This window comes from Molothrus ater, chromosome Z, assembly GCF_012460135.2.
Source record: "Molothrus ater isolate BHLD 08-10-18 breed brown headed cowbird chromosome Z, BPBGC_Mater_1.1, whole genome shotgun sequence".
Classification (NCBI taxonomy): Eukaryota; Metazoa; Chordata; class Aves; order Passeriformes; family Icteridae; genus Molothrus; species Molothrus ater.
Window position 1 is genome coordinate 2,545,389 of NC_050511.2, and position 25,520 is coordinate 2,570,908.

Consider the following 25,520-nt stretch of genomic DNA (forward strand, 5'->3'; position numbering starts at 1 on the left):
ATTTCACAGGTACCACCATACCCACCATACCCCCTTTTTTTTTTTTTTTTATTGCATGGGACCCATAGGCTTGTTTCACTTCTTTATTAAGTTTTTGGTGGTATTTTGATCATCAAGTCTTGGCTGCTTTTTAGATAGAATTCTGTGTATCTGCTACAAACAAGGGAGGCAGTGGAGCTATGCATGGATCTTTTCCCCTATGGGTCATTAAATGACAGGTTTATTGATAGCTGCTCTTTATTATTACAGAGGCCAATTGATAAAAGTGATGCAGTAATTAGCATTTCCACGTGTACATCTTTACCCTGACACTTATAGAAATGTGAATCATTTTACCTCAATCCTGGGCAATTGCATCCAATGATCTTTACTCCATATATTCTACATTCCCTTTGGCAAAAGACAGAAAGATTTATTTCTCTGAGGTCTGGCGTGCAGTGATTCATTTGCTGTTGTCTGCAAAGGCTTCATGGGTTATTCACTGTTATCTTTGCACCACAGGTAATTCAACTGGCTGGTTTCTGGAATGGGTGGAGATTGATGCCCCATCCCTGGGACAGTGCCTCAAGTTTCCCTGTGGCCGCTGGCTGGATAAATCCGAGGATGATGGAGCCATTGAGAGAATTATCTTCCCTGCAGAACTGCAGACAGTAGAGTACATCCCATGTGAGCAGAATGCCATTTCCCCAGGATACACTCGTCATTACAGAAGATAAAAATCTCACTATCTCATGCAGTTTTATAGGTTTCACCTCTCACTTGAACTGGCTTTGGGAAATTTAAAAGTAGATCTCATGCCAGCTATTCAAATTACTACAAGAAGGTTCCACTGGGTGCTCTAGATTAACATTTACTGCGTTTGCCAAATCAGAGAATCATTAGAAGTCATGTGGATGTGGATGATTGTCTTTTTCTTCCTATTTCCCCATCCCCTCCAAGTCCTCTGCTCATTCCAAGCTGTCTTTCTTGTCTCCAGTTTCCCTTTGATCTTGCTCCATTCTAATATTGCCATTTCTGGTGCCAAAGCAGACACTCTGGTCTTGCTTCCAAGTCTTAGTTCTTCCAGTGCCTTTGGCATTGCACACTCATCTCTTGCTGAAAGACCCTCTTCCAGAGTTTCTTTAGTGTGGTGCTTTTCTAGAAGTGTTGCACCAGTCTGCCTTTTTTAGTGTTCTCCAATTTTTCCTTACTCTTCATTACCCTCCAAATTAATGTTTTGGGTAAACATTTCCCCTACTCAGCTCCTTCTGAGTATGAGCTCAAGTCTGCTATGGCAACTCAAACTCTTTAGTTCTTGAAACTTCTTTTTCCTGCTTGCAGAACACTGAACATCAGACACCATGGTTTTCTTGAAATAAATGAAATATTTTCCTTACTTTTTAGCCCTCTCCCTTCTCATTTCTCCCCTTTCTTAAGCATCTTTGACAGTGTGCAGAGTTCAGCCCTGGGACTGTATTTGACTTGTCCCTCTCTGATCTGCTTCATTTCAAGTGGGTGATGAATTTTGCTCTCCATCGGGGTACTGTCAGAACTGCCTTTTCCTTACATTGGGTTGGATGCCACAATGATGAGGGATGAGGTCTGACACCTGGGAGTTGATTTCCTGACAGGTTTTTCCCTGGTCATTCATAAGAAGAGCTAAAATATTTCACACCAAGGCTCTTTCTCCACTAATCCCCAGTGCATGCATTGAAGGTATCAAAAGCTTTATTGCCTGCAGTTCTTTATTTAGATATCAAAATTTTGAGCTGCCCAAACTCCTTTTCTCTGCCTCAGTTTCCTTTTTAACAAGTAGTTGTAGGAATAACCACAAGGAAGGCCATCAGCTGTTTTGCCTCCTTCTTTTTTATTATGAAGACAAAGGTTTATGTTGAAGGTCCTCCCATGTTCAGATCCCTGTACCCTGCAGCCTGTAAGCTGAAATAATTTCTTCTCTGAGGATCTGCCATTGTCATGTCTTTGTGCTTCACCTATTCTTTGATCAAGGTATTTTTATTTCTCATGTCTAACCTTCTTCATCCAAACTCTCTGGAGCAGAAGAAAGGATTCCCTTTGCTCCCATCTGCACTTTTGTCAGTCCAATGGAAGAAAAAGTAAATTCACAGAATTGAAAGGGATCTTAAAGCTCATCCAGTGCCACCCCCTGCCATGGGCAGGGACACCTTCCACTATCCCAGGTTGCTCCAAGCCTCCTCCAGCCTGGCCTGGGACACTGCCAGGGATCCAGGGGCAGCCACAGCTGCTCTGGGCACCCTGGGCCAGGGCCTGCCCACCCTCCCAGCCAGCAATTCCTAATTGCCAAGAGCCCAAAAGCTGTGCCTGCCCTCTGGCAGTGGGAGCCATTGCCTGGGTGCTGTCCCTGCAGGCCTTGTCCCCAGTCCCTGTGCAGCTCTGCTGGAGCCCCTGGAGGCCCTGGCAGGGGCTCTGAGGTGTCCCTGGAGCTTCTCTTGTGCAGCTCAACAGCCCCAGCTGTGCCAGCCTGGCTCCAGAGCTCAAGCTCTTGGAGCATCTCCGTGGTCTCCTCTGGACTCCCTCCAGCAGCTCCATGTCCTCTTTAAGCTGGGCACCCCAGAGCTGGATGCAGTATTCCATGTCTTTGTGTCTGAAAAAATAAATTGATTAATAGATGCAGTGATACCTTTTATAGGAGTGACTATAACCCAGAGACTCAATACATGCTTCTCTTCTGTTTTTTTCCACGTTATCCCAATCAATATATATTTTGATGCAGATATTGGCTATATAATTTATTAATACTGAATATTTTAATGATGTAGGAGCTTCTGGCATGCTGTGCCTTTGAGCACATAGTTCGTGTTATCCTGATTTTTGTCAGCAGTCCACATCCAGCCTTTGGAAGCAGTCAGGTCTCTCTGGCAAACATTTTGCACCAGGCCTACTGTCAGCTTAGGCTTTTTCACCATTTGAACCATCCCCACTGTGCTGTTTACTACATTCTGGTTTCCTAGCAATTAACCTGTGGGTTTCAGTTTGCCAGAGGTAACTAAACTGGCTTGATTTGTTTTATGATGACTCGTGCCAGAATTGTTTCACGATGAAAACATGTCATCCACAGTCCAATTAAAATCATCCCTGTGGGGATACAGCTTTAAAAGTGCCATGTAAATGAATTGGGCATCTGACAGCTGAAAGTTGTGCTGTTGGTGACCTTGTTAGGGCGCTGCTTTGCTGATTCAGTTCTAAGCTGATGTTAATATTCAAGCAACAAGAGCAAGTGCTACAGCCTTCAGCAGAGAGGATAATTTTTAATTCATAATGCATAGTGTGTGATTTTTGGTATGCAGGATTTTTTTTTCCCTCTCTTCTTACATTCTGGAGAAACTATTCCAGTTTACTTGCAGCACAGCAGAGCAGATTTCACTGGGTTGGGCAGGAAGAATATTGAGTATCTCCAGGCTGACTCTCTGTAGAAGAACACTTCTTCATCTGTGGCCACCTGAGAGCTGTATTTAGAGCGCCTGAGCTTTTAATGGATGATTAGTGTCTTACATGGATAATCAGAGTTACTCCAACAGTAATAGAGGTAGTGCTGAGACACTTCTCCCTACCCTAACAGAGATGCTGAGTCTGAAACACAGTGCAAACTGCTGTAATGTAAAGATCAAAAACTACTGAAGATGTGGTAGAGTAGGAGGGTGAGAATGACAAGCACCTGACAAGATTGTAGTGAGGGGTGGGAAAGGATGAAGTTTTTAGGGATGAATGAGAGAGGGATGGCCAGGAGCATATTGTGGCCCTGGCAGAATCCTGGTGTTGAAGGCTGTGCTTATGGGTAGTGGGACTGAGGGAAAGCCTCTTCCTGAGGCAGGAGAGGTCCCTGCAGAGCTTTTCAGTGACACTCAAGCCTTACCTGGTGTTTTGATTTCAGAAAGGATTTAAAGGAGTTTGGGACAGGACACAGTTTGGGACAGGATACAGTTTGGCACACCTGACATCACATGGGCTCATGGCAGCGGGGTGTCTGAATTGCCATGATGGTTATTTGGTCATGGATATGGGGAATGATTCAGCTAATCCCAGGGAAAGTGCCTTCATTCGTTGATCAAGTGTTTCTTCACTTTATTGATTTTATTGCTGACATCTGGAGATGCACACACTTGTCTGATGAGCAGGCATCTAAACCTATGTTTCTTACTCTGTGAGCTGAAACACCATCTCACCTTGAAAACTGAGGGTATATTCAGCAAGCCCATAGCAGAGCCAGGAACAGAGCCCCAGTTCCCATATTCCTGGGTCAGCCTTATTCCTGAGCAAGTCTGAGTCATACTCCAGCAGGACTCAGGACTGAGAAGCTGTGAAGACAGAATAGAACAAAAGGAGGCAGCACATTCTGGGGTCATGGGACATTCTGGAGAAACCACAGGAAAAGAATAGGGGAGTATTTATGGTCTTGAACATTACTGTTCTGCATTCACCATGAGTTTGGGTTGCAATTTAACCTGTTTGCCTCAGTGTTTCAGGGGAGGTGGTACCAAGTGAAAAATGGAACAGAGGAATTATTAACTTCCTTGTGATGGATTTTTGTCTTGTGTTTAGTAATGGAAATATTAGGACTTTTTTATCAATAAGACTATCTTGAATATTTTTCACTGCCTCCAGTTGTCTTAACTTCATCCATCTTCTTAAATGCTCAAAAATTTTCAAATTCATGTTTTGCTTTAACTCTTGAGCTGTTGAAATAAATCTTGTTTCAGTAACTTTGGATGGCAAGTATATTGAGTGTCATATGATTAACCTAAAAACCCATTACATCAACTCATATCAAGGTCAATTTGCTTTATTAAGAAAAGGAGTTTCCATAAGAAAGGAAATTCCTTTGTATTCTCGTAGGACTGACCAGCTTGATATTTTAACTGACCACAAGTGATTGCTACCTTCTTCTCTTTCACTGTTGAGATTCAGAACTCATTTTTTGTATCGCTAGTTTTTGGTTTTTTTTCCTTAGGGGCATTGCTATGCTGGCTCCTAACTCCTTTTGGCTTGTTTCTGTTTTCTATCATTTCCTAAACCAGTTGTTCCTTACGAGATCACAGTGTACACCAGTGATATTTTTGGAGCTGGCACGGATGCAGATGTCTTCATTGTTCTTTATGGAAGTGATGGGGTTTGCACTCAGCAAAAATCCCTGTGCCTCAACAAGAGAGAGCAAAGGATGTATTTTGAAAGGAACTCAGTGAATCAGTTCATCGTGGAGGTAAGATTGAAGCATGGGGAGCATTGGGGAGCATGCAGTGGTCAGGAGTAGACACCCTCAGTCCTCTCTATTCTTGTACCTGTGAAACCACCAAATTTATTTCATCAACAGAAAGTGCTTTAATAATACCTGAGATGAGTCTTGAAAAGGTAGAGGAGGTTGTTGCGGTGTGAAGCAATATCCTGTTTCACCTTTCCCAGTCCCTCAGGTGTGCCAACCTCTCCCTTCCCCTCCCTCCACCTTGCCCCCTTGCTAAGTGCTGTCTGTCAATCTTATCATTCCAGCAAGGGCCTCGTCTGGTTGGTGCAGTTCAAAAGATGCCCCTCAGCCTTGTGGTCATTGGCCAGTCTAGGTGTCATTGTCCCTTGAGACTGCCCCCCTCCCACCTTGTTGGTGGCACACTTACCCCGTCCCCTCCCTCTTTCCCCGGGCTTAAAATGACGCGGGACCATGCGGTTGGCATTCTGTTGGAGCTGTTACAAGACTCAGAGATCTGTGACCCTGGAATAAAACTCTGGATTAAACCCTACGGCAGGATCCGTCTCCTTTTCCTCTTCACCTCGCCTAAAGCCTTTCCACCAGAGGTAAACCTGAACTCCCTGCTTGCCTGGACTTGGTCCAAGTGCCAGCTGCAGCATCCAGCCAGCCGAAGGGGCCTGTGGGGTGAAACACCACAGCTGCCGCCTTTGGTCAAGCAGCAAGGGCCGGACGAGCCCAGGCACATTCCATCCGGTAATATTGGGATCTTATTCCAATAGGAGGTCACAAAATGTAGCTGGCCCTTTACTGAAAGAGGAAGGCCATGTCAGCCCCTGCTCCTCCCTCCTCCTCACCTCCATTGGCATCAAGGATGAGTTTCCAGGCTGGGGAAGGGCCAGAGGTCATTTCCAAAATGACAGTGAGAGTGGAAATCCTGACCAGGATGTGTCACCACTGCTCTGCTCCTCACTGGTCTCACCCAGCTCGGTCTCTGCTGCTCTGCTCTGGGGTGGGGCAGCCTCACCTCAAGTGCTGAGGGCACTTTTGGGTGCCACAGCATAAAAAAAGACATTGAACTGTTAGAGAGCAACCAAAGAAAGCCACAGGGAGGTGATGGGCCTTGAGGGGAAGCTGAGTGAGGAGCAGCTGAGGGCACTGGGTCTGCTCAGCTGGAGAAGAGGAGACTGAGGGGAGACTGCACCATGATTCCAGTTTCCTCATGAGGGGAAGAGGAGGGGCAGGCACTGATCCCTGCACTCTCATGGGCAGACAGGACTTGAGGAAACAGCATGAAGGGGAGGTTTATGTTGGATATCAGGGAAAGGCTCTCCCCCACAGGGTGCTGGCACTGCCCAGGCTCCCCAGGGAATGGGCACGGCCCCGAGGCTGCCAGAGCTCCAGGAGCCTTTGGACAGCACTGCCAGGGATGCTCAGGGTGGGATTGCTGGGGGTCTGTGCAGGGCAGGAGCTGGACTCTGATCCCTATGGGTGCCTTCCACCTCAGAGAGTTCTGTGATTCTGTGATTCTCTTGCAGTTTGCAATACTTAAAAGCATAACTCTTTTTCCTCTGTGTCCTCATGCAGAGAAACCATTTCTTTCCTGTAGACAATGTGATTTTTGAATACCCAGGCTAACTTTTTGAAAGATCTTACCAAGTATTTCCTGAAGTGTTTGCACAACTGTATGCAAATAGTAAACCCGTGCACATCAAAGAGTGAGCTCATTTACATCCACAGTATTAAGCAATTCCTATTCACAGTATATTCCTATTGCTGAGAATTTGTAAGAGGCAAAAAATACAGGCAGACCTGCTCTGGCTTATCCTGTTGATGCTGCTCCATGCCCTTCCCTTCCCTTCTTCCTTGCTACAGCACCAACACTGACTTCATAGAGGCTCTTACATCTTCTCTCTGTTTTGAGTCTAGTTTGTTTTTGTAATTGAAGGGAAATTTTAAACCAATTCTTAAAATACTTGCAGCCCACATTGTTGTTGTATGTCATGAATCATAAAATAAATCCCCAGTGTGATTCCTTTAAAACAAAGAATAAGACTTATTTCAGTGGAGTTTCCACACAATTTTTCATAGTAGAGGTTGCGTTAATCCACAGGTATAAATCTTAAACCGAGTGCTCTGCTAAGGTCTTTATTACATAAGATTTATTTCAATTTTGGTGGAATCTGAAACATCAGTACTTTTCTTAGATTAAGTGAGAGAAAATGCAGTGTGTTCTACCTATTTATAACATCATATTAACCTGTCCCCAAACTTCATTCTCACTTCACCAGTTCCTCTTTCTGCAGGAGATGGGAACAAAGCAAAATATATTTTTCTTTCACCTGCTTGTGTAGGGCCATAATTTGGAGTTCAACAGACCTTGAAAACAATTTGGGGGGTTTCAGAAAACACAAACTGGGAATTGTCTGTTTGCTTTGTGGCTTTACCTCCCTCTATCATTTTGTATTTTGCAAAAGAGGCACGAAAGATTAGAGACTGCTCTTAGCTATGCTTCCAAGTGATGATTTGCTGGAGATGCCTAGAGCAGTCTTCCTTAACATGGATCTTCTTCTTTAACATGGATCTTGACTGCTCAAGCATCATTTTATTGCTATGTATTGATTAAAAGTCTCAGTGAAAGATGAGTATTTGGACAGGACAAAAGAGGGAAAATAATTTTCCCCTAATGCATACTTGTGTGCATGTGTGTGAGTTTTAGAAATGAGTTTGGATCGTTTAATTATTTTGTGGTGAATCTTATGCTGTCTGAAGTCAGAGCAGGGCTGCTGGAGTCAAACCCAGTTTGTTCAGAGTGTGGATTCCTTGGGTAGTGCAGACCTACTGACCTAAGGAGCCTTCTAAAACTGCTGCTGCCTTTGCTTCGGTATGGCTGGGGAGAGAAGGGAGCAGTCTCCAGTGAAGCAAATGGATATGCTCCATTTTCTATCCAAGAAAATCAGACTCTGAGGCCCCAAGGACAGAAGGACAGCTCAGTGTTCTACATGCAAAGGTTTGAAGGCCAGCTACACAAAAGTTTGCTCTGGAATAACCAAAAACTAATACTTAGGAGCAAATTTCAATTTTTCCTGTTCAAGCCTTTGAAAGGGAAGTGAATTAAAAGTAGCAGACTAGTAACAAATTACTCAATTAATAAGGTGAGGCATAAAAATCCAGTAGCAACTTCATAAGCTAATCATCCTGTTGGCTTTCTTAGAATGACATTGGGATTCTGTGGCAGAAGAGGAGAGATAATATAAAATGCCAGGCTCTTTGTATAGTACTTTAACTTCAAAGTTATTTTTCCAGTATTAGGAGAGTTCACACAAGTGTTTAAAAAAGAAAGTGATTTAAAAAGAGCAATTTAAGATGCAGCTGCATTCCAGTTTCATAGAATCACAGAATCAATTAGGCTGGAAAAGACTTCTGAGATCATTGAGTCTGGCCTGTGACCAGTCCCCACCTTGTCACTAGACCAGAGCACTGAGGGCCACATCCCATCATTCCTTTAATACCTTCAGGGACAGGGGCTATACCACCTCCCTGGGCAGCCCATTTCAATGTCTAATCATCCTTTCTGTGATTAATTTCTTCCTAATGTCCAAACTAAACCTCCCCACAGCCTCGGACTGCATCCTCCTCCTGTCCCTGTTCCCTGGGAGCACAGCCCGGTCCCCCCGGCTGTCCCCTCCTGTCAGGAGCTGTGCAGAGCCACAAGGGCCCCCCTGAGCCTCCTTTGCTCCAGGCTCAGCCCCTTCCCAGCTCCCTCAGCCTCTCCTGGGGCTCCAGCCCCTTCCCAGCTCCGTTCCCTGCCCTGGACACGCTCCAGCCCCTCAGTGTCCTTGTTGAATTGAGGGATCCAGAACTGGACGCAGCACTGGAGGTACTGCCTCACCAGTGCCAAGTACAGGGACAATTTCCAAGCTTTCATTCCCACTCATGCAGAGAAGCCTGAGAGGAAGGATTGCTGCTGTGCAGCTAGACCTTTCTCATATGGTGGGTAATTTGTGCAGAGCAAGGTTCTCTCCATTTTGGAGCAGAAGTCCAGGGAAAACTTTTAGCCAAAATGCAAATTAGAGCATAACTCCAGAGGAGGCCACGGAGATACTGCCAGGGCTGGAGCCCCTCTGCTCTGGAGCCAGCCTGGCACAGCTGGGGCTGTTGAGCTGCACAAGAGAAGGCTCCAGGGACACCTCAGAGCCCCTGCCAGGGCCTGAAAGGGATTTAATAAAAGAGGGTGAGGGGCTTTTTATATAGGCAGATAGAACAAGGGTCAATGGTATTAAGCTGACAGAGGGCAGGGTTAGATGGGATATTGGGAAGGAATTCTGCCCTGTGAAGGTGATGGAACCCTGGCACAGGTTTTGCAGAGAAGCTGTGGTTGCTGCATCCCTGGAAGAGTTCAAGGATAAGGTTTGGAACCCCCTGGTCTAATGGAAGGTGTCCCTGCCCATGGCAGGAGGGTGGAACTGGCTGATCTTTATAGTCCCTTTGAACCAAACCTATTCTAGGATTTTATTTTATAATCCTACAATATATCAGCACTAACATTTTCTCCCCTGGCACTTCAAACAGCCTGGAAAAATATGAAATAAGGTAGAGAAGTGGTGTCTGAAAAGCCACCAGTTGTTCACACTGCAATATTTCCCTTTTTAAAAATTTTTTGGGGTTCTGCTTGTTTGGTTTTGTCTCAGGTTTATTGTGTTGCTGAAATGGCTCCCGAGGTATTAAAGAGTCTTTTTTCCCAGCCCCATGACCAAATAAGAAGTCAGAATTCCTCGGCTGTGGTTCTCAAGGTTGTTTATTTTCTCTTATCTAACACATTTTCTTTCTGACCAGCTGAGGTCTGTCCAGCAGGTTGGGTTGAGGAGCTCTTGGGGTAGTGTTAGCTTTTTATACTAAAAGCTATGTGTACTTTATTTACAATAATTTTCCAATACCTATCACCTATGTTAGACAGTCTGTCTCTACTCTAAACCAATCCAGAAGTGCCACCATCACAGCAGAAGATGGAGGACAAGAAGAAGAAGGACAGGACACACCCAGATTCCTCCATCTTGCCTCTTGGACCCTCATTCTAAAAAACCCAAAATTCTACTTTCTCACCCTGTGATAAATTCACTATCATTCTACTCAAACCCTTGTGGCTTGTAAATCTTCACACAAAGTTGGTGACTTCTTCCATGGGCTGAGATCGAAGGCCACAGGTGTTTGTGACTCCGTGCCAAGGTCTCTGAGCCCCCTACCAGGGTCTTGAGCAGTCAGAGGAAATGTCCTGGGTTCAGAAAGTTTTGGTGGTTGTTTGTTTGTTTGCCTGTTTGTTTCTCTGCAGCTGGAGGACGTTGGTGACATTATAGAAAAGATTCGCATAGGACACAAGGGCGGAGGGCTGAACTCGGGGTGGCACTTGGACCGTGTGACGATCCGGAGGCTGCTGCCAAACGGGAAGGTAGGCTCTGAAATCCTGCACATCCCCGGGAGCTGCCACTTCCATCTCCCAGATTGCATCTCTGGTGTACAAAGTGTGATTAACAGTGAAAAACGGCTCCCTGAAGAGCAGTGCGCGCTAAACTTGCTGGAGCCTGGGGATCTGGGGACAACAAACGTGTGTTATCATGTTTTGTTCTTCAAATGTTGATGATAAGGCCCTGAAATAATTACTTTTTCTGAGGCTTCGTGTTTTCATGTGTACTTCTGTTTTGATCACAGGGAAGGGAGTGGAAAGTGGGTGTACTATTTTAAAATAAAAAAAATATCGTTGCCAAACACGGACAAGAAACAATTTTGTCAGTCCCTTAATCCTGGAAGAAAAAAATACTAGGAGCCAGTAGAATTAAGGCAAGCGAAATGCCTCTCAGTGCAAGTCCCTGAATCATGCTAAAAAATCAAGTTAGATGATAGGATTTTCCGCTGTTCATGTGAACAAGACTAACACAGTACAGTCAGATTGGTCACCTTGGTCCTGTCCACGTAAGAAAGTGTCCCTCAGCCCTGCTTTCAAATGCTGGCTATAGCAACAGGGATGAATCTGGCACTGGGGAAGTTCAAAAGAAAACCTCCTCTTCAGGGCCAGCTCAGAATTGGAGCAGTAGCTGCATTGTGGAAGACCTGGACTCTTTCCCCTTATTCCAAAGGGATGTCAGCTTTTATCTCCCCTCAGGTCTGCCCACTCCTCAGGTGACTTCTAATGCCAAGATCTGAAACAGTTTGTTCAGTCATGGTGAACCCACTTCTCATCTTGTTTCCTCCTTCAAAATTTACAGGATATGTTTTATTCTCTTTGCTACACAATCAACTCACAGGTCTTCTTCCTTGAACCCTCCTCACCATAGAATAGTTTCTGGGATTGTTTAGGTTGAAAAAGAACTCCAAGACCATCGAGTCCAACCATTCCCCCAGCACTGCCAAGGACACCACTGACCCATGTCCCCAAGTGCCACATCCACATGGCTTTTAAATCTACAGGAATGGGGACTTCTCTACTGCCCTGGCCATCTCTGCCAGGGCTGGACAGCCCTTTCTGGGAAGAAATTTTTCCCAATATCCAGTGTAAATCTTCCCTGGTGCACCTTGAGGCTGTTTCCACTCCTCCAGTCCCTTGTTCCCCAGGAGCAGAGCCCGATCTCCACCTGGCTCCAACCTCCTGTCAGGGAGTTGTGCAGAGTGAGAAGATCTCTCTTCTTCTCCCATTTCCATCCTCCTGATCAAGCACCCTTCACAAGCCAATACCCTTGGATTGCTCCTCTTTATCACCTTTTTGATGATCTGACATTATCAGACCCTCAGTGTATTGCCTATCCCTTGCTTAGGTTAACGAACAGGTATACAGTGTTTTCAGAGATGTTGTTGTTGGTCACAAGCTGGAGAAGATGAAGAGGGAGGCAACCAAATGTGTGGAAGCCAAGGGAAAAGAGATTCCTGGGCTGCCTCTTTCTACACTGGCCTTAAACTGAGCACTTTGGGAAGTGCCTGAGAGCTCCGTCTTGGGTGCTCCTCAACTTGCCAAGAGAGGGTCCCGGGGCTGCAGCCCCTCCTCAGTCACTGCAGCAGCTCTGAAGGTGGGGAGGAACCTGAGGAGGGAGGAAGGGAGGAAAGCCCTGAACGACTTGGGAATGGAGAGATTTACAATTCTGCTGATCTTTTGATTATGGCATGGGAAAAAAAAGAAGAAAGCAGAGCGCTGCATGATGCCGCTGATCAGCCGCAGGATATTATGACCTGCCACAGGATAGCAATATGCTGCCAGTGCTTCTAAAAGCTCTGCTACCTGATTAGACTGCTAAGATGTGTCTAGATGTATCTGTAGAGCTGCAAAAGAAAAAATGAGGTCAGTAACTTTTCAGATTAAATTGAAAGCACTTGGGTAGGAAACTAGGATTGTTGCGTACTGAAAGAACCGTCTTGGCATGCCAATTATATTTGATAATTATATTTCATTTGTTACAACTTGGAGAAGGGGAAAAGCACTGACTTTTAGTACAGTATCAAACCCTGCTTCTAGCTTAGGTCCAGACTCAGACTCTAACAAATTCTGTTCAGGGCTGCAAGAGGATTTTACTGCTGGTAACATAAACCAGGGCACTTTACATGGCTTAAATATTAATACAATCACTAACAGGCAAACCCCAATAAAAACCGTGGCAATGGCATGGTGATTATCAATAATGAGACAATTAACTCTTGCAGTAAGTGCACATTATGCCCCACTGTGCTGTCACTCCAGTCCCTAGATATCTTGTTACCAAATAAACAGTATTTGCATCAATGGCCCATACAGCCAGCAGTATGAATGCTCAGGAGCTGTTGAAAGCTTCAGTGAGAAATGTGACTGAAGTGGGATCTCTATCAGGAGGAGAGAGTTTCAGCACTGAAGCATCGTTCTGGAAAGCCCTCTCTTCCCAGCCTGGAGGTGTGGAGATAAGCACTGTTCATCAGCTTGGCGTACAGTCAGATAATACAGGTTAAGTGGTCAGACAGCCAGTGCAGAAATGAGGAGGCAGGAATTATTAGGTGCTGTATTCTGCTTGTGTAGCACAAATAACACTTGAAAGTAAAAGATGTGAAATCACCTGAAGTGCTGCCGGTTTTCTTTGACACCATTTTGTATGCCATGCTCCAAACCTCCTCCTGGAGTTAAACATCTCTGTCTGGGGTTAAACTGCAGCGCTGCGGGGAGCAGCAGAGGGGAGGAGAAATGGTCTTTCATTAGCAGCAGAAGATTTGGGCTGTGTGTACTCAAAGTGTGACTCTGCTGCAGTCACACAAGCCCCTTGGAGGGGCTCTGCTTCCCAGCTTCCCTGGGATCTCTGGGTGGTGACACTGTGACCTGTTCATTCCAGGCTGGCTGTGATCAGAGTGCTCATCTGCTCCTGGGTGCACAAGCTGTTCCTCCCCAGTGATGGTGTCAGGGAGGGCAGGATCTGCAGTTCCAGGCTGTAACACACAGTCACAACAATGCTCAGGAGTGCTACAGTGAGATCTATTCCCTTCCCTTGCCGTGTATCAATATTTAATATTTAAATAGAAAAAGTAGTGAAAAAGGGCCCTGTATTGGCTTCGTAAGTAATCACAGCAGGGTAATTACGGTGGAAATTATTCATAAAGAGTGTCTACAAGAGAGCTGGCGAGGGATTTTGGACAAGAGATGGAGGGACAGGATAAGGGAAAATGGCTTCAGATTGACAGAGGGCAGGGTATCAGATATTAGATAGAAATTCTTGACTGTGGGGGTGGGGATGCCCAGGTCTCTCAGAGCAGCTGTGGCTGCCCCTGGATCCCTGGGAATGTCCAAGGACAGGCTGGGCAGGGCTTGGAGCACCCTGGGATAGTGGAAGGTGTCCCTGCCCATGGCAAGGGCCTTGGAACCAGATGATCTTTAAGGTCCCTTCCAGCCCAAAAAACCCCCTCTGGGATTCTGTTAACCTCCACTGGTATGTTATATATGAAAGTGATGCCACACAGTATGCTGGAAAGAGCAGAAAGTCCCTGTGAAGGGTAAGAGATAAATTATGAGCTTGTCAGTAAAGAAAAGGGCCTTTTTCTGTATTTATTTACTGTCAGATTAAAACTAACTTCTTTTTTTTTTTTTTTTTTTTTTTTTTTTTTTTGTTCAGACTTGTGGCCTCTGTGTCTTGCATGGTGGCTCATGCTCCTCTCTTCATGGAGTCATAGCCTGGGGTGCCCAGCAGAAAAGCTGCCTGCATCTTACCATCTTGGAGGCCTTATGGGAGTCTGTTCTTAATGAATAGTCTGGGATTAATTTTGTTTACCAAGTGGAAAACACATGTTCTATTGTTTTCGTCTGTTTGATGATATAAATCATATTTGTTTCCACCAAAGTGAAGTCAAAAGAAAAGATCAAAAATTAAGTTATTATTTTTCTCCTCTTATTGCATGTATGGGAATTGCCTGGAACCCAGCTTGAGTCACCGAATTACAGGCGAAATCATGAAGTATTGAGCTCAGGGGAAAAAAAAAAACAAAAAAAAACCAAACCCTACTGGCTTCAAAGAAAATGCTGCCTGAATAAGGGTTGAAGAGGAATTGCAAAGTCTCAGTAAAGCACAGCTTCAGCAGGAATGGTGCAGTCCTGGTTAGGAATTTACAAGTTTTAATACTGGGAAGGGCAGAGATCTGCTGGATCATGCAGCCACTCTCACACACCCACTGGGAATCCTGTTTTCTGCTGCATGCTCAGTGCTTCTTCTGAGAGCCCTCAGATGTCCTCTCTCTGGAGGAAATACATTTCTGTGTACTATGCATGTCAGAGTGTTTTCAAAGGGAAATGCTAATGTGTGTTCATGTTGTTTTGAAGAGATTTCCTCTGTCATGTTGACTCCAGGGCTCGGAAACTGTCACATTTCCATGTGAAAGATGGCTTGCAAAGTCTGAAGATGATGGTGAGACTGTCAGAGAACTGGTGCCATCTGATATTTTTACTGAAAAGCTCATGAAGGATGGGACACTCAAGCAGATAGAGGAAGAAGTTGAAGAACCTTTAGAAGGTAATATAATCCTAGGAGTACGTAGGGATGATTTGTCTGGTTTTTTGAAGGAAAACATTTGGATGTGTGGTTCAGTGCCAGGCTGGTACCACTGTTCACTTTTCTTTCCCTTCCTGTTCTCTGCCCCTCTCACACCTGGGGCACTTCTGTGCAATAATGTCATTATATTCCTCTGGGGCTTTTAAGAACCTGTCACAGACACCCTTCCATACCCATAGTTTCCATATCTCCTCTGATGCCTAACAAAATTCTTGTCTTCCAGGCAGCGTTGACCTCTTCACTCCTTTGCCCAGCTTCGCCTGTCCTGTGCACTCTGCCTCTTCCTTTCCCATCCTATGAGTCTAATTAATGCTCCTCTTTCCTCCCAAAGTTGTTTTGCCTGCTACCCTTCAGGTACACATGCATAACCTTTAAAACCTGGGTCATTGCAGCCACCTTCACCTCATTAAAGTGCCTCTCAAGAGGAGAAAAAATTCTTGTTCAGCTCTGAGTTTTTCTTACAAAGTGGTGACATTCAGTGTGTGGCATTACTGGTAGCTGAAGTAAATGAAAAAGAACTGAAATTTCACCCCTAAGTCACCATATGGCCAGCTGCTTGTACCTCTTTTTCCTCTAGAAAAAGAATCTCCTTTTCTCACCCAGAGCTCATTATGTCCTTGAGAGAGGTCATGAACTTCCTCATCCTGAGCAGAGCAAAAGGAATTCAGCTGCCATTTTCATTCTTGGCTCTTGCATCTGGAAACAAAATTATTCAACTGAGAAAATAAGTTCTGTCACTGCTTCTTTTCTTTCAGAGTCTGACCTGCATTTACTGTAGAACGTTGTCAGGGTGGAATTAATGTGGATTGTTTTCCATTGCCAAGGGAAGAGGTGCCTCGCTGGAAGGAAGACTGGTGTCCTCCTTCCTGGTAGCTTATGGGAGATTTCTTTTCCTGCATTTTCCCTACAAACTAAGTGGGAAAGACTAAGTTTTCCCACTTAGTCATTGATTTTAAAATTGTCTTTAAAATCAGTTGTCTTTAATTGATTTTAAAGACAATTTTAATATCAATAACTAAGTGGGAAAACACTGGCAAGGGTGGCTCAGAGTAGTGGTGAATGACCCATTCCTGGAAACATTTGAGCTCAGGTTGGAGGAGGCTCTGATAAAGCAGGTTGATCCCCTGTGGAGGGTGTCACTAACCATGGCAAGTGGGTTGGACAAGGTGGCCTTTAAAGGTCTCTTCCAACCCAAACAAATTGATGATTCAACAATTCTATGATATCTAGATGCTTGCATGACATTTTCCTTAACTTGTTAATTTCTGTTGCTTTACCTTGGATCAGTTACCATTTGTTAATTAACCTACGTGACTCACTTTTCCCTCTGAAGGCAAAGCCTTGAAACAAATTTTACAATCTACGGAATAGAATGTTTTGGATTGTTGAAAGTTTCTTCTGGCATGGAGCTAAGCCTAAGTTTACTTAGAACTTCTGCTTTAGATATGAAATATCTGGGACAAGGATTAAATCTTCTGCATGTCTGTGAGTCCTCATACATCTTGGGCAGCGACATGGTGTAAATGGAAAATCAGCTGATGGAAAATCAGTTCGTGGTATTCTGAGGATCATCTTTTTTTAATAATACGCTGTGTTTTAGTCCTCAAGGTCTCTAGAACTAGCAAGCAAAGGCCAAGGAGGGATGCATTGACTAATGAGACAATATGCATTGCTTCCTTCATTATTAAAGTAACAGCTGCCTCTCAAATATGGAGCTGTAGCTCTGTAGGACATATGTGAGGAGGCAAACCAGAAAATCCAGCACTGCACATAGTCCTGGTGGATTTCTCAGGTGGTGACTCTGATCCATTTCTCAGAGAAATCAATGGAAATCTTTCATGGATCACAAAGCAGAATAGGGTCTGTTTTACTGTGAAAGAAGAAAAAGACAATATAGCAATTTTCTTCAACACTGTTAACGTACACAGAATCCTAACTAAGACTTTGTGCCTCTTGCTCGTTTACATTGCCCTGGGATTTGCAGGGAGGCATTCTCCATGGCTCATATGCCACCAGGGTAATCAGAGACTTGTACAGACCCTCACTGTTTTCCTGGAGAGGATGCTTTCAGTAACTGTTTGTTTTCCCCATATAATTGGGAGAAGAGTAGCAAAATAAAAATAGGAGTATTTAACAGGTTTAGTAAAGCACATTACTAAAGGCTTGATGAGGTTTTATTGTCTCATCATTGAGCAAGCTAAAGAGAAAGGGTACTTAAACAGCACAGCTCCAGCCCTTCCTTAATTAAATACTCTCTCAGCAAAAGGACCCAGAAACCTGTTCTCTGTCTGTATGGGGAATTTGTAGAGATACATGCCATTAACTCCTGTAGTAATTGCACATCTGAATTCCCAGTCTTTGTTTATGGAAGATGGAGTATTAAGGATTCACAGCTCTGAATGGCTTGTTCTCAGATCTGTGTCCCTGGAGTCTCTGTATGAGAAGGTGCTGAGCTCCCTCACCTCTATCGACTTCCCATCCCGTAATGGCCATAATGATTCTTTGCATTTTTAACCGTGAGCTGTGTGATCAAAGCAACGTACAGGCATTGATTAGATGGAGAAAAGGAAAACCAGCAAATGTCAGCCCAGGGATTCTCCAGTCTGTGGATTGGAAACCTCAAAGAGAAACCATATGGGGTTTAATACCTCTACAAGTGACAAGCAGAAAACCTGGGGCACATTTTCTTAGGTAAATTCAGTGCCTAACAAGGATCTTAATATTTCATCTGACCAGAAATCATCTCTTGTTTCTTTCTGCAGTTCACACCTACAAGATCAGTGTGTTCACTGGGGATATCTACGGTGCTGGGACTGATGCCAATGTCTTCCTAAATATCTATGGAGACATGGGGGACATGGGAGAGAGAAAACTCAGCAAATCCGAAACAAACTTCAACAAGTTTGAAAGAGGACAGGTACAAATGTGAAGGGTTAATGACACTTTGTGTTTCTCAGTCTTCAATCTGTCAAGTCAATGACTGCCTTTATAGGCTGAGTTTTCCTATGAGGGATGAATTGATTGATTCCATTTACCACATTCATTACCTCTTAAAATGCTTTGTATGGATTGTCAGCTGGGTATTACAGCTGACAGGCACTGCAACAAACAGGCAGATGTTCCTATGAAGTCACTGATGGACAAATTATGAGCTTGGTCATGGAAACTGGCTTGAGCTGTGAGCTGCAGATTCCCACAGTCCCTGTGCAACTGACTTGCATGTACACAGTACATGCTGGAATTCACCACAAAACTTGGTAAATTGATGGGACCTAAACTTCAGCTGTATCTGGGAAAGCAACACCAAAAGTGATGTTCTGTGGCCATCCCATGGGTCACTTGGATAAAATGGTGGCAAGGATTGACTTATCTGGATTGTTCATGCAAATCTAACTGGATTAGAAAGGGAAGTATACTTAAAAATCTCCTGGGATTTCAATATTCTAACTGGTTGAAAAAGTGGTGTTTCTTGCAGCTCCCCTTCTAGCAGAAGCAGGCTTTAAAACATTTCCCTGAAGAACAGTTTTAGCTTACAGATATGCCTCAGTAGACTTCTGCAAAGCTTTTAGCCAAATGCCATCCAGCAATATGGAATTTAAACATATGTGTTCTGTAGCCTCCCTTTTTTTGCCGTTTTCCGGTAGATGATCTGTTGAGAGTTTGTTAACAGAATCCACTGCTCTTGAACACCCTGCAGGAGGACACGTTCACAATACAGGCTGTGGACCTTGGCATTATATACAAGATCAAGATTCGCCACGACAATAGCATGTTCAGCCCTGACTGGTTTCTGGAAAAAGTGGAGATCCTGGATGAAACCACAGAGGAATCGTTCGTTTTCCTATGCGAGCGCTGGCTCTCTAAAAAGAAAGAGGACAAAAAGATAGAGCGGACACTTTATGAACAGGTACAGTTATGGCTCACAGCAGATTCCACTGCTACTCATACCAATAAAATTCTTGAATATCTGGTGGAAGTCCAAGGCAGCTCATTAGGGACTCAGAAGGCTTTTGGCTTATCCAAAATGAATTTCTGATTTTCAGACGAGAAAGTCTGAAAGTAAGGCCACTCTCAGCCCGTTGTCACTAGCTCTGTAATTTGCAATTTCAGCAGAAAAATCAAGGAGTGTAAGTGGAACCCTTCAGATGAGAGTTCACTACCTTGCTGATATACAGCATTTCCCTGCTGCTGTCCTTGCCATGCCCCCAAAGCAGGTGATTAGTGGGTCCCACTATTCAAAGTCCTCCAACCAGAGTATTGGGTCCTTTGACTTCATCCTCACTTGGACTGGGTGTTTGTGTTTTTCAGATCCCTGTTTCACCATTGCCTGACATAAAAGCCAGGTCCCTTTGCTACCACTCAAAGCACCAAACATTTTTTAGTGAAGTGTCCTTTCTACTTGCACGCTCTCTATTGCTTATCAGCCTAGTGCAGCTAATTGGAATTTGAGGTACATGCTCTAATTAAAATTAGCAAACAAGATTAATAGACTTCTCTTACTTCTATACAGTGAGACATAATAAAGCAGCTGATTATAAGTTCATTTTATTTAAGGAGTCCACTTTGCAAAGTACGCTGTAAGTGACAGTTACCACTAAAGTGATCATCAGTGGAATTGTCCTGGACTCGTTCTGAAAGCAGCAGAGTGGATGTAAGAGGAGTTACACCATGGATGAGTGTTGCCTTATGCTGCCTCATAAAACTGCAGCACACAACCCTATCAGTGCTCGTGGACAGCCTTGCCCTGTTGCTTATATCAATTCATAATGAGGAAAAACTAATCACTCTTTTTTTTTTATTATTTGACAGTGTGTCTCATACTGTCAAATAATTATTTGACATTAGCCTCACATCTGTTTTTTTACAAAAGCTTCACATTTATTGGAGAATGACACCAAATGCATTGCCAGCAACTCTTCAAACACAGCCAGTGTTTCACATCACTCAGGTTTGCAGTACTCTGCCTCTTGTGATATTTGACCTGTACCTAATGAGCAGCCCTGGGAGAAGGAGCTGGGGGTGCTGTGGGTGAGAGCAGGCCCTGGGCTGAGCCCCAGCGTGGGCAGCAGGGCAGGGGGGATCCTGCCCCTGTGCCCCTGGGCTCAGGTGAGAGCCCACCTGTAGAGCTGCCCCAGCCCTGGCTCCAGCAGCACAAGGAGCTGGAGCTGCTGGAGGGAATCCAGAGGAGGCAGCAAGGTGATCAGAGGGATGGAGCAGCTCTGCTGAGAGAATTGGGACTGTTCAGCCTGCAGAAGAGGCAGCTTTGGGGTGACCCAATTGTGGCTTTCCAGTACCTGAAGAGAGCTGACAAGAAAAATGGAGAGAGACAATTTAAAAGGGCCTGGAGTGATGGGACATGAGGGGTATGGGTTCAGATTGAAAGAGAATAGGTTTAGATTTCATATTAGGAAAAAATTCTTCCCTCTGAGGGTGGGGAGGTCCTGAGGATGCCCAGAGCAGCTGTGGCTGTCCCTGGATCCCTGGCAGTGTCCAAGGTCAGATTGGATGGGGCTTGGAGCAGCCTGGGACAGTGGGAGGTGTCCCTGCCCATGGGGGCTTGGAACAAGATGACCTTTAAGGTCCCTTCTATGATTCTCTGAGCTCTAGCACTGCTCCATTGATCTGAATTTCAGACAACCTCAGACAATTTCAGACAGGTAGCACAGAAAAGGTCACAACTCACAAGACCCTCATGTCTATTATATTTTCTTTTAATGTAACACACATCCAAAATGGCCTGCCAGGGTTACCAATGAAGTAAATGAAAATTCACCAGTACAATACAAGTCACATTTATTCGAGCTACACTGACCAAAAATGTACCTGGAGGACTAGAGGCATTTCTTCTCATGTTCTTGGAGGCACATCTGAACAGGGGACGCCACGAGCACTCAGCCTCATTACTTTCCCAAACATCTCCCACACAGAGCTACAACGGCGAGCGGAACAGCCTGGACGGCTCCTCTCTCAGTGTGTCCAGCCAGGACAGCAATGCCAACCAGAAGGAGCCCAAAAAATCCAGCCTGGTCAAGGCAGCAGAGGAAGGCTCACGTGAGTGGCCGTGCCTGAGTGTTTGGTTGCATACATCCATGTGCTCCTGGCTTTCAGTGCTTAAGAGGTTGTGTTCATCCTGCTGAAGAGTCAGGAGAGGCAGAACAATTATTTCTCTTTCCTTGTGCTGTGACTGCTTTGGGAAAGGCTGGATCAGGGCTTGTGTTTCTGTGTTTGCAGTGCTTAAGAGGTTGTGTTCATCCTGTTGAAGAGCCAGGAGAGGCAGAACAACAAATTATTACTCCTTTCCTTGTGCTATGACTGCTTTGGGAAAGGCTGGATCAGGACTTGTGTTTCTGTGTTTGCTGCTTTTCCTGCAGCTCTCTGACCTCAAAAGTGGGATAAGTCATGAAATTCACAGAAAATCTAGTGTTTCCAAACTGTTTGTTTGACTTAATTGAGATGGCATTTCAGGATGAAATGTTATTTAATTTGAATTTAGGTGTGATTTATTTTTAGAACTTTTTAGGTTTCTTTTTCCTTACCACACATAGTGTGCATCACAACAGCTGTCCTGTGGGTCTAGTGGAGGGTGTCCCTGCCCATGGCAGGGGGGTTGGAATGAGATGAACTTTAAGGACCCTTCCAACCTTGTTTTTCTATGATTCCATAATTTATATACCCTTTTTATGACTACCTCGGTGTTCCAGGACAATGACTTATGAGCTAAATTGAAACTATGGTTCTTTGATATTCTACATGAAGCCCTTTAGCTTTAGATTAAGATTTTAGATCTGTGATTACAATACTGTGTTTTATTGACTGAGCAGCAGCTGCATCACAGTTACTGTCTGTCTATGTGCTTTTAATCCACAGCAAGCGCAAAATGATTAAATTTATCTTTAAGCTTCCATGGTAAATGAAGTGAAAATTATGTCATTTTCCTTAGGAGTTAAAGATAGCTCTCCAGGGGGACTCACACAGAGCCCAGAGGTGGTCACAAGGTAGTTTGCAGCTCCTCTGATGCCCAGTAGCCTGAGGTGTGATATCTGGATTGCCCATCCCACACCTTTCACTTGGAGGCTGACTTAATGCTGCACATTGCTAAACTTGGCCTGCAACCCATGTGTCTTGGGGCAGCCCTTCTTTTGTAATCCCACATTGTGTTCAAATTAAAAAAAAAAAAGTGATTTCCATGTTCCTTCTGATATTACTTGTGTGCTGCGACAATGGATAACATCTGCCACGTTGGCATTCCGTGTAGTTTCACAAATAATGGGTGAAATATCATCATTTCCCTGGAGAGCTCCTCTCCAGCAGAGCTAGGAGAGCAGTTCCCATTGTCCCCATTGTGCCAGGGTGGTCTTTTTTTCCCTGAGTCCTGCATTTTGGTATCACCACTATCTCTGCTCAGTGACATGGCCTCGTTAAGGAAGCTGCTTCCTGAAGGAATGTCAGATTTCCTGAAGGAATGTCAGATAAGATGGACTGGGTGAGCCAGGCAGCCACCTTCCCAGAGGGATAAAAAGCCAGCTCAGCTGGTTCACTCAGGAACTGGGAGTAGGCTGGGAAAGGGAGTGACTTTTGTCACTCAGCCCAGTCCTGACTGTGCTGAGATCAAACTGGCAAATGCCTTCGAGGGGCAGGAGGTGCAGGATGTGAGGATGGAGCTCAGGGACAAGGTCCTCTTGGCTAGGATGCTGCTGGAATCTGAACTGGGAACCTTGTCCCATGCTGGAGGGCAGCCTGGAGATGGCATGGATGGATCCCTGAGGAAACCCACACTCCTGAGAGGGGAACACGTGGCCCTGAGCAGCCTGAACCCTGTGCTGGCTCTCAAGGACAAGGGGAGGTGGGCTGGAGGACCTGTCGTGTCCTGCTGCGGCCACTTGCTGCAGGTTTTACTTTCTCCTGTGTTTGAAAAAGGGAAAATATGAGTCCCAGATAGAGAGGGAAAGAACAGGGAGGGAAGATAAACTAATTTAAGAATCCATTTTTCCAGTTTTCAGAGGAAAGAACAGCAAAGGATGTTTCCTGCCCTCTGATAGTAAGCTACTCTGGAACTCTGTATCCATTATTTAAAGTGGGAAATTATAGCTACTCAAAGTTCTCATTTCTTTTTTATAGGTGTTTCAAGATCCTTGGCTTAAGGATCATCTAGAAATGCTGGTAGTTCTCTGAACCTAGTTTGTCACAGCAGAACAGGACAACACCTGTATGGAAGAAAATGTCCCTATTCAAAATATACTTTATTTAAAAGTCTGGAGATGTCCTAAACATGACCCCTCAATATATTCTTATAAAATCTACCTTGACTACAACTGAACCCCTTTCCTGCTAAATGCATCATTGTGCTGATATACCCACTAGAATGTAAATTATACCATAAATGGGAGAATAAATCTTGCCTAATCATCATGTCCTTTTGTGTTGGTACATAAAATCCTCAAATTGGGGCTGAACGAATCTTTTTGGGTTCTGCTCTGTCCAGAGGTAAGGACAGATTTGTTCAGCATGAATTTATGCCTTCTCTGATGTTGCAAAAGTATTCTGAGTCTGATGTGAACAGTACATATTTTCTAGTACAAACTCCACCTCAAAAATGTTGTTAGTCATCATAAAGCAAAATTAGATGTCAATCTTGGGTAATTTGAAAACCAGCCAATTTTTTTTTGTCAACTTACAAACTTTTTTATTTTTAATCAGAAAAGTGATGATGAAGCCAGGCTGCTTCAAGTCTGTGACGAAGCAAGTTTCAGAGCTCTGAGTCTTGTCAGAACTGTTTGAACAGCCCTGCACAAATGTTCTGAGAAATCAAACGAGTATTCAGCGACCAATTCTGCACCGCCTGCTCGGCTTACCCAAATGAGCTTTTGGAAAGCCCTTGAAAAGCAGTCTGGCACTTCCTCCCTTTTAACAGCTGAACTGAAATTTCTGAAAACCACAGAAAAACCACCTCCTCTTTTACCAAGCCTTGCCCTGAAGGCTTTTCCCCCAACCAAAATGATTATGCAACGCACAAAATTATTGAGTGACTTACCTTTAATACAAGGATTGTTCTCTTCTGTCTGGGTTTGTACAGGGATGCTGAAACCCTGAGCTGCCCCATAGATCACAGTAATCCTTGAATGAGGCACAAACGAGAGCATTTGTGGTTGTTCTGGGACATCCAGTCAGTGATGGCTTACCTTGGAGTCAGCACAGATTTATTTGTCTTTATTGAACGGGGAGTGTAAGATCACTTTGGCCTAATAGCCTGTTTAAGATTTAGGTGCTCAGACTCATATTCAGGAAGGTCTCTTGGTGTCAATAAAGATTCAGGCCTTCTGCTATTCCGTCATGCATTAGGGAGAAATCTGGACTTATAACTTCCTTGAAGCCAGTAGGGTTGTCTGGGGAAATTAACCCTTGCAGAATTCAGTCCCAAGAGTGCCGTGGGAAAGTAGTCTCCAAAGCACACTTGTAGCCCAACAAAGCATGATGTTATCACTTCTCCAAATGAATTCAATGGGATGTGAACCTATTTGGCATGCACAGCTGCTCCCCCTGATGGGATGAGCCCCTGGTTTTCTCAAGTCTGGTACAAGTGCATATGTGTGTGGGTTTTGTGATGAGCAAACCTCTCTCTGTGTGGCAGTGATCCCGTACCACATCACCGTCACGACGGGCACGGAGTACGACTCCAGCACCGACAGCCGTGTGTTCATCATCATCATGGGCCCGCAGAAGGTGCAGACTGAGAGGCTGTGGCTGGATCTCCCAGAAGGAAAGGACGAATTTGCAGATGGCTCTGTGGAGAAATTTTCAGTTTGGGGCCTAGACGTTGGGGAGATCAAAAAAGTGGAGGTATGTTGTGAACGTAGCGCGAGCGCTGGAGGCGTATGAAATACGTGGCCAAATAAAGCACGTGGTTCTGTTACTCTTAGCAGTGGAGGAAAGGCTCTTGGGTCTAAAAGGAATGTAAACAAGACTTTGCTGGTGAGATTTTGCATGCCTCTGAACCTGTAAATAAGTATGCTTTACTTTGCATAAAACCAGGATCCTCCTGAAGCGGAAGATAATTGTGAATTGTAAAGAAATTATAACACGTCCCAGTTTTGTCCCATCCCTGGCACTGCTTTTTCTTACTCAATCCCTGCTATTGCCAGATGCAGTGAAGCTTCCCAGGATGCAGTTCTTCATTGGTCTTATTCCTAGTTGATTTTTTTCACTACTTCCAATAGGGTTTCATAAATTGTGAGAAACACATCTTGTATAATTTCCCAGATAAACAGGAAAATTGTTTTCACAGCTTGGAG

General features: G+C 44.5%; 1 protein-coding gene across 1 annotated transcript in view; it reads left to right on the forward strand.

Annotated features, from left to right (window-relative positions):
* Positions 1 to 25,520, forward strand: part of LOXHD1 (lipoxygenase homology PLAT domains 1) — a 134,129-nt gene that overhangs the window by 64,773 nt on the left and 43,836 nt on the right. Inside the window, exons 25-32 of the mRNA XM_054517861.1 lie at positions 502 to 666; positions 5,034 to 5,215; positions 10,521 to 10,637; positions 15,030 to 15,192; positions 17,994 to 18,148; positions 18,929 to 19,138; positions 21,159 to 21,282; positions 24,860 to 25,068. Of these exons, the coding sequence (XP_054373836.1) occupies positions 502 to 666; positions 5,034 to 5,215; positions 10,521 to 10,637; positions 15,030 to 15,192; positions 17,994 to 18,148; positions 18,929 to 19,138; positions 21,159 to 21,282; positions 24,860 to 25,068 (1,325 nt within the window). The remainder of the gene's footprint in view (positions 1 to 501; positions 667 to 5,033; positions 5,216 to 10,520; positions 10,638 to 15,029; positions 15,193 to 17,993; positions 18,149 to 18,928; positions 19,139 to 21,158; positions 21,283 to 24,859; positions 25,069 to 25,520) is intronic.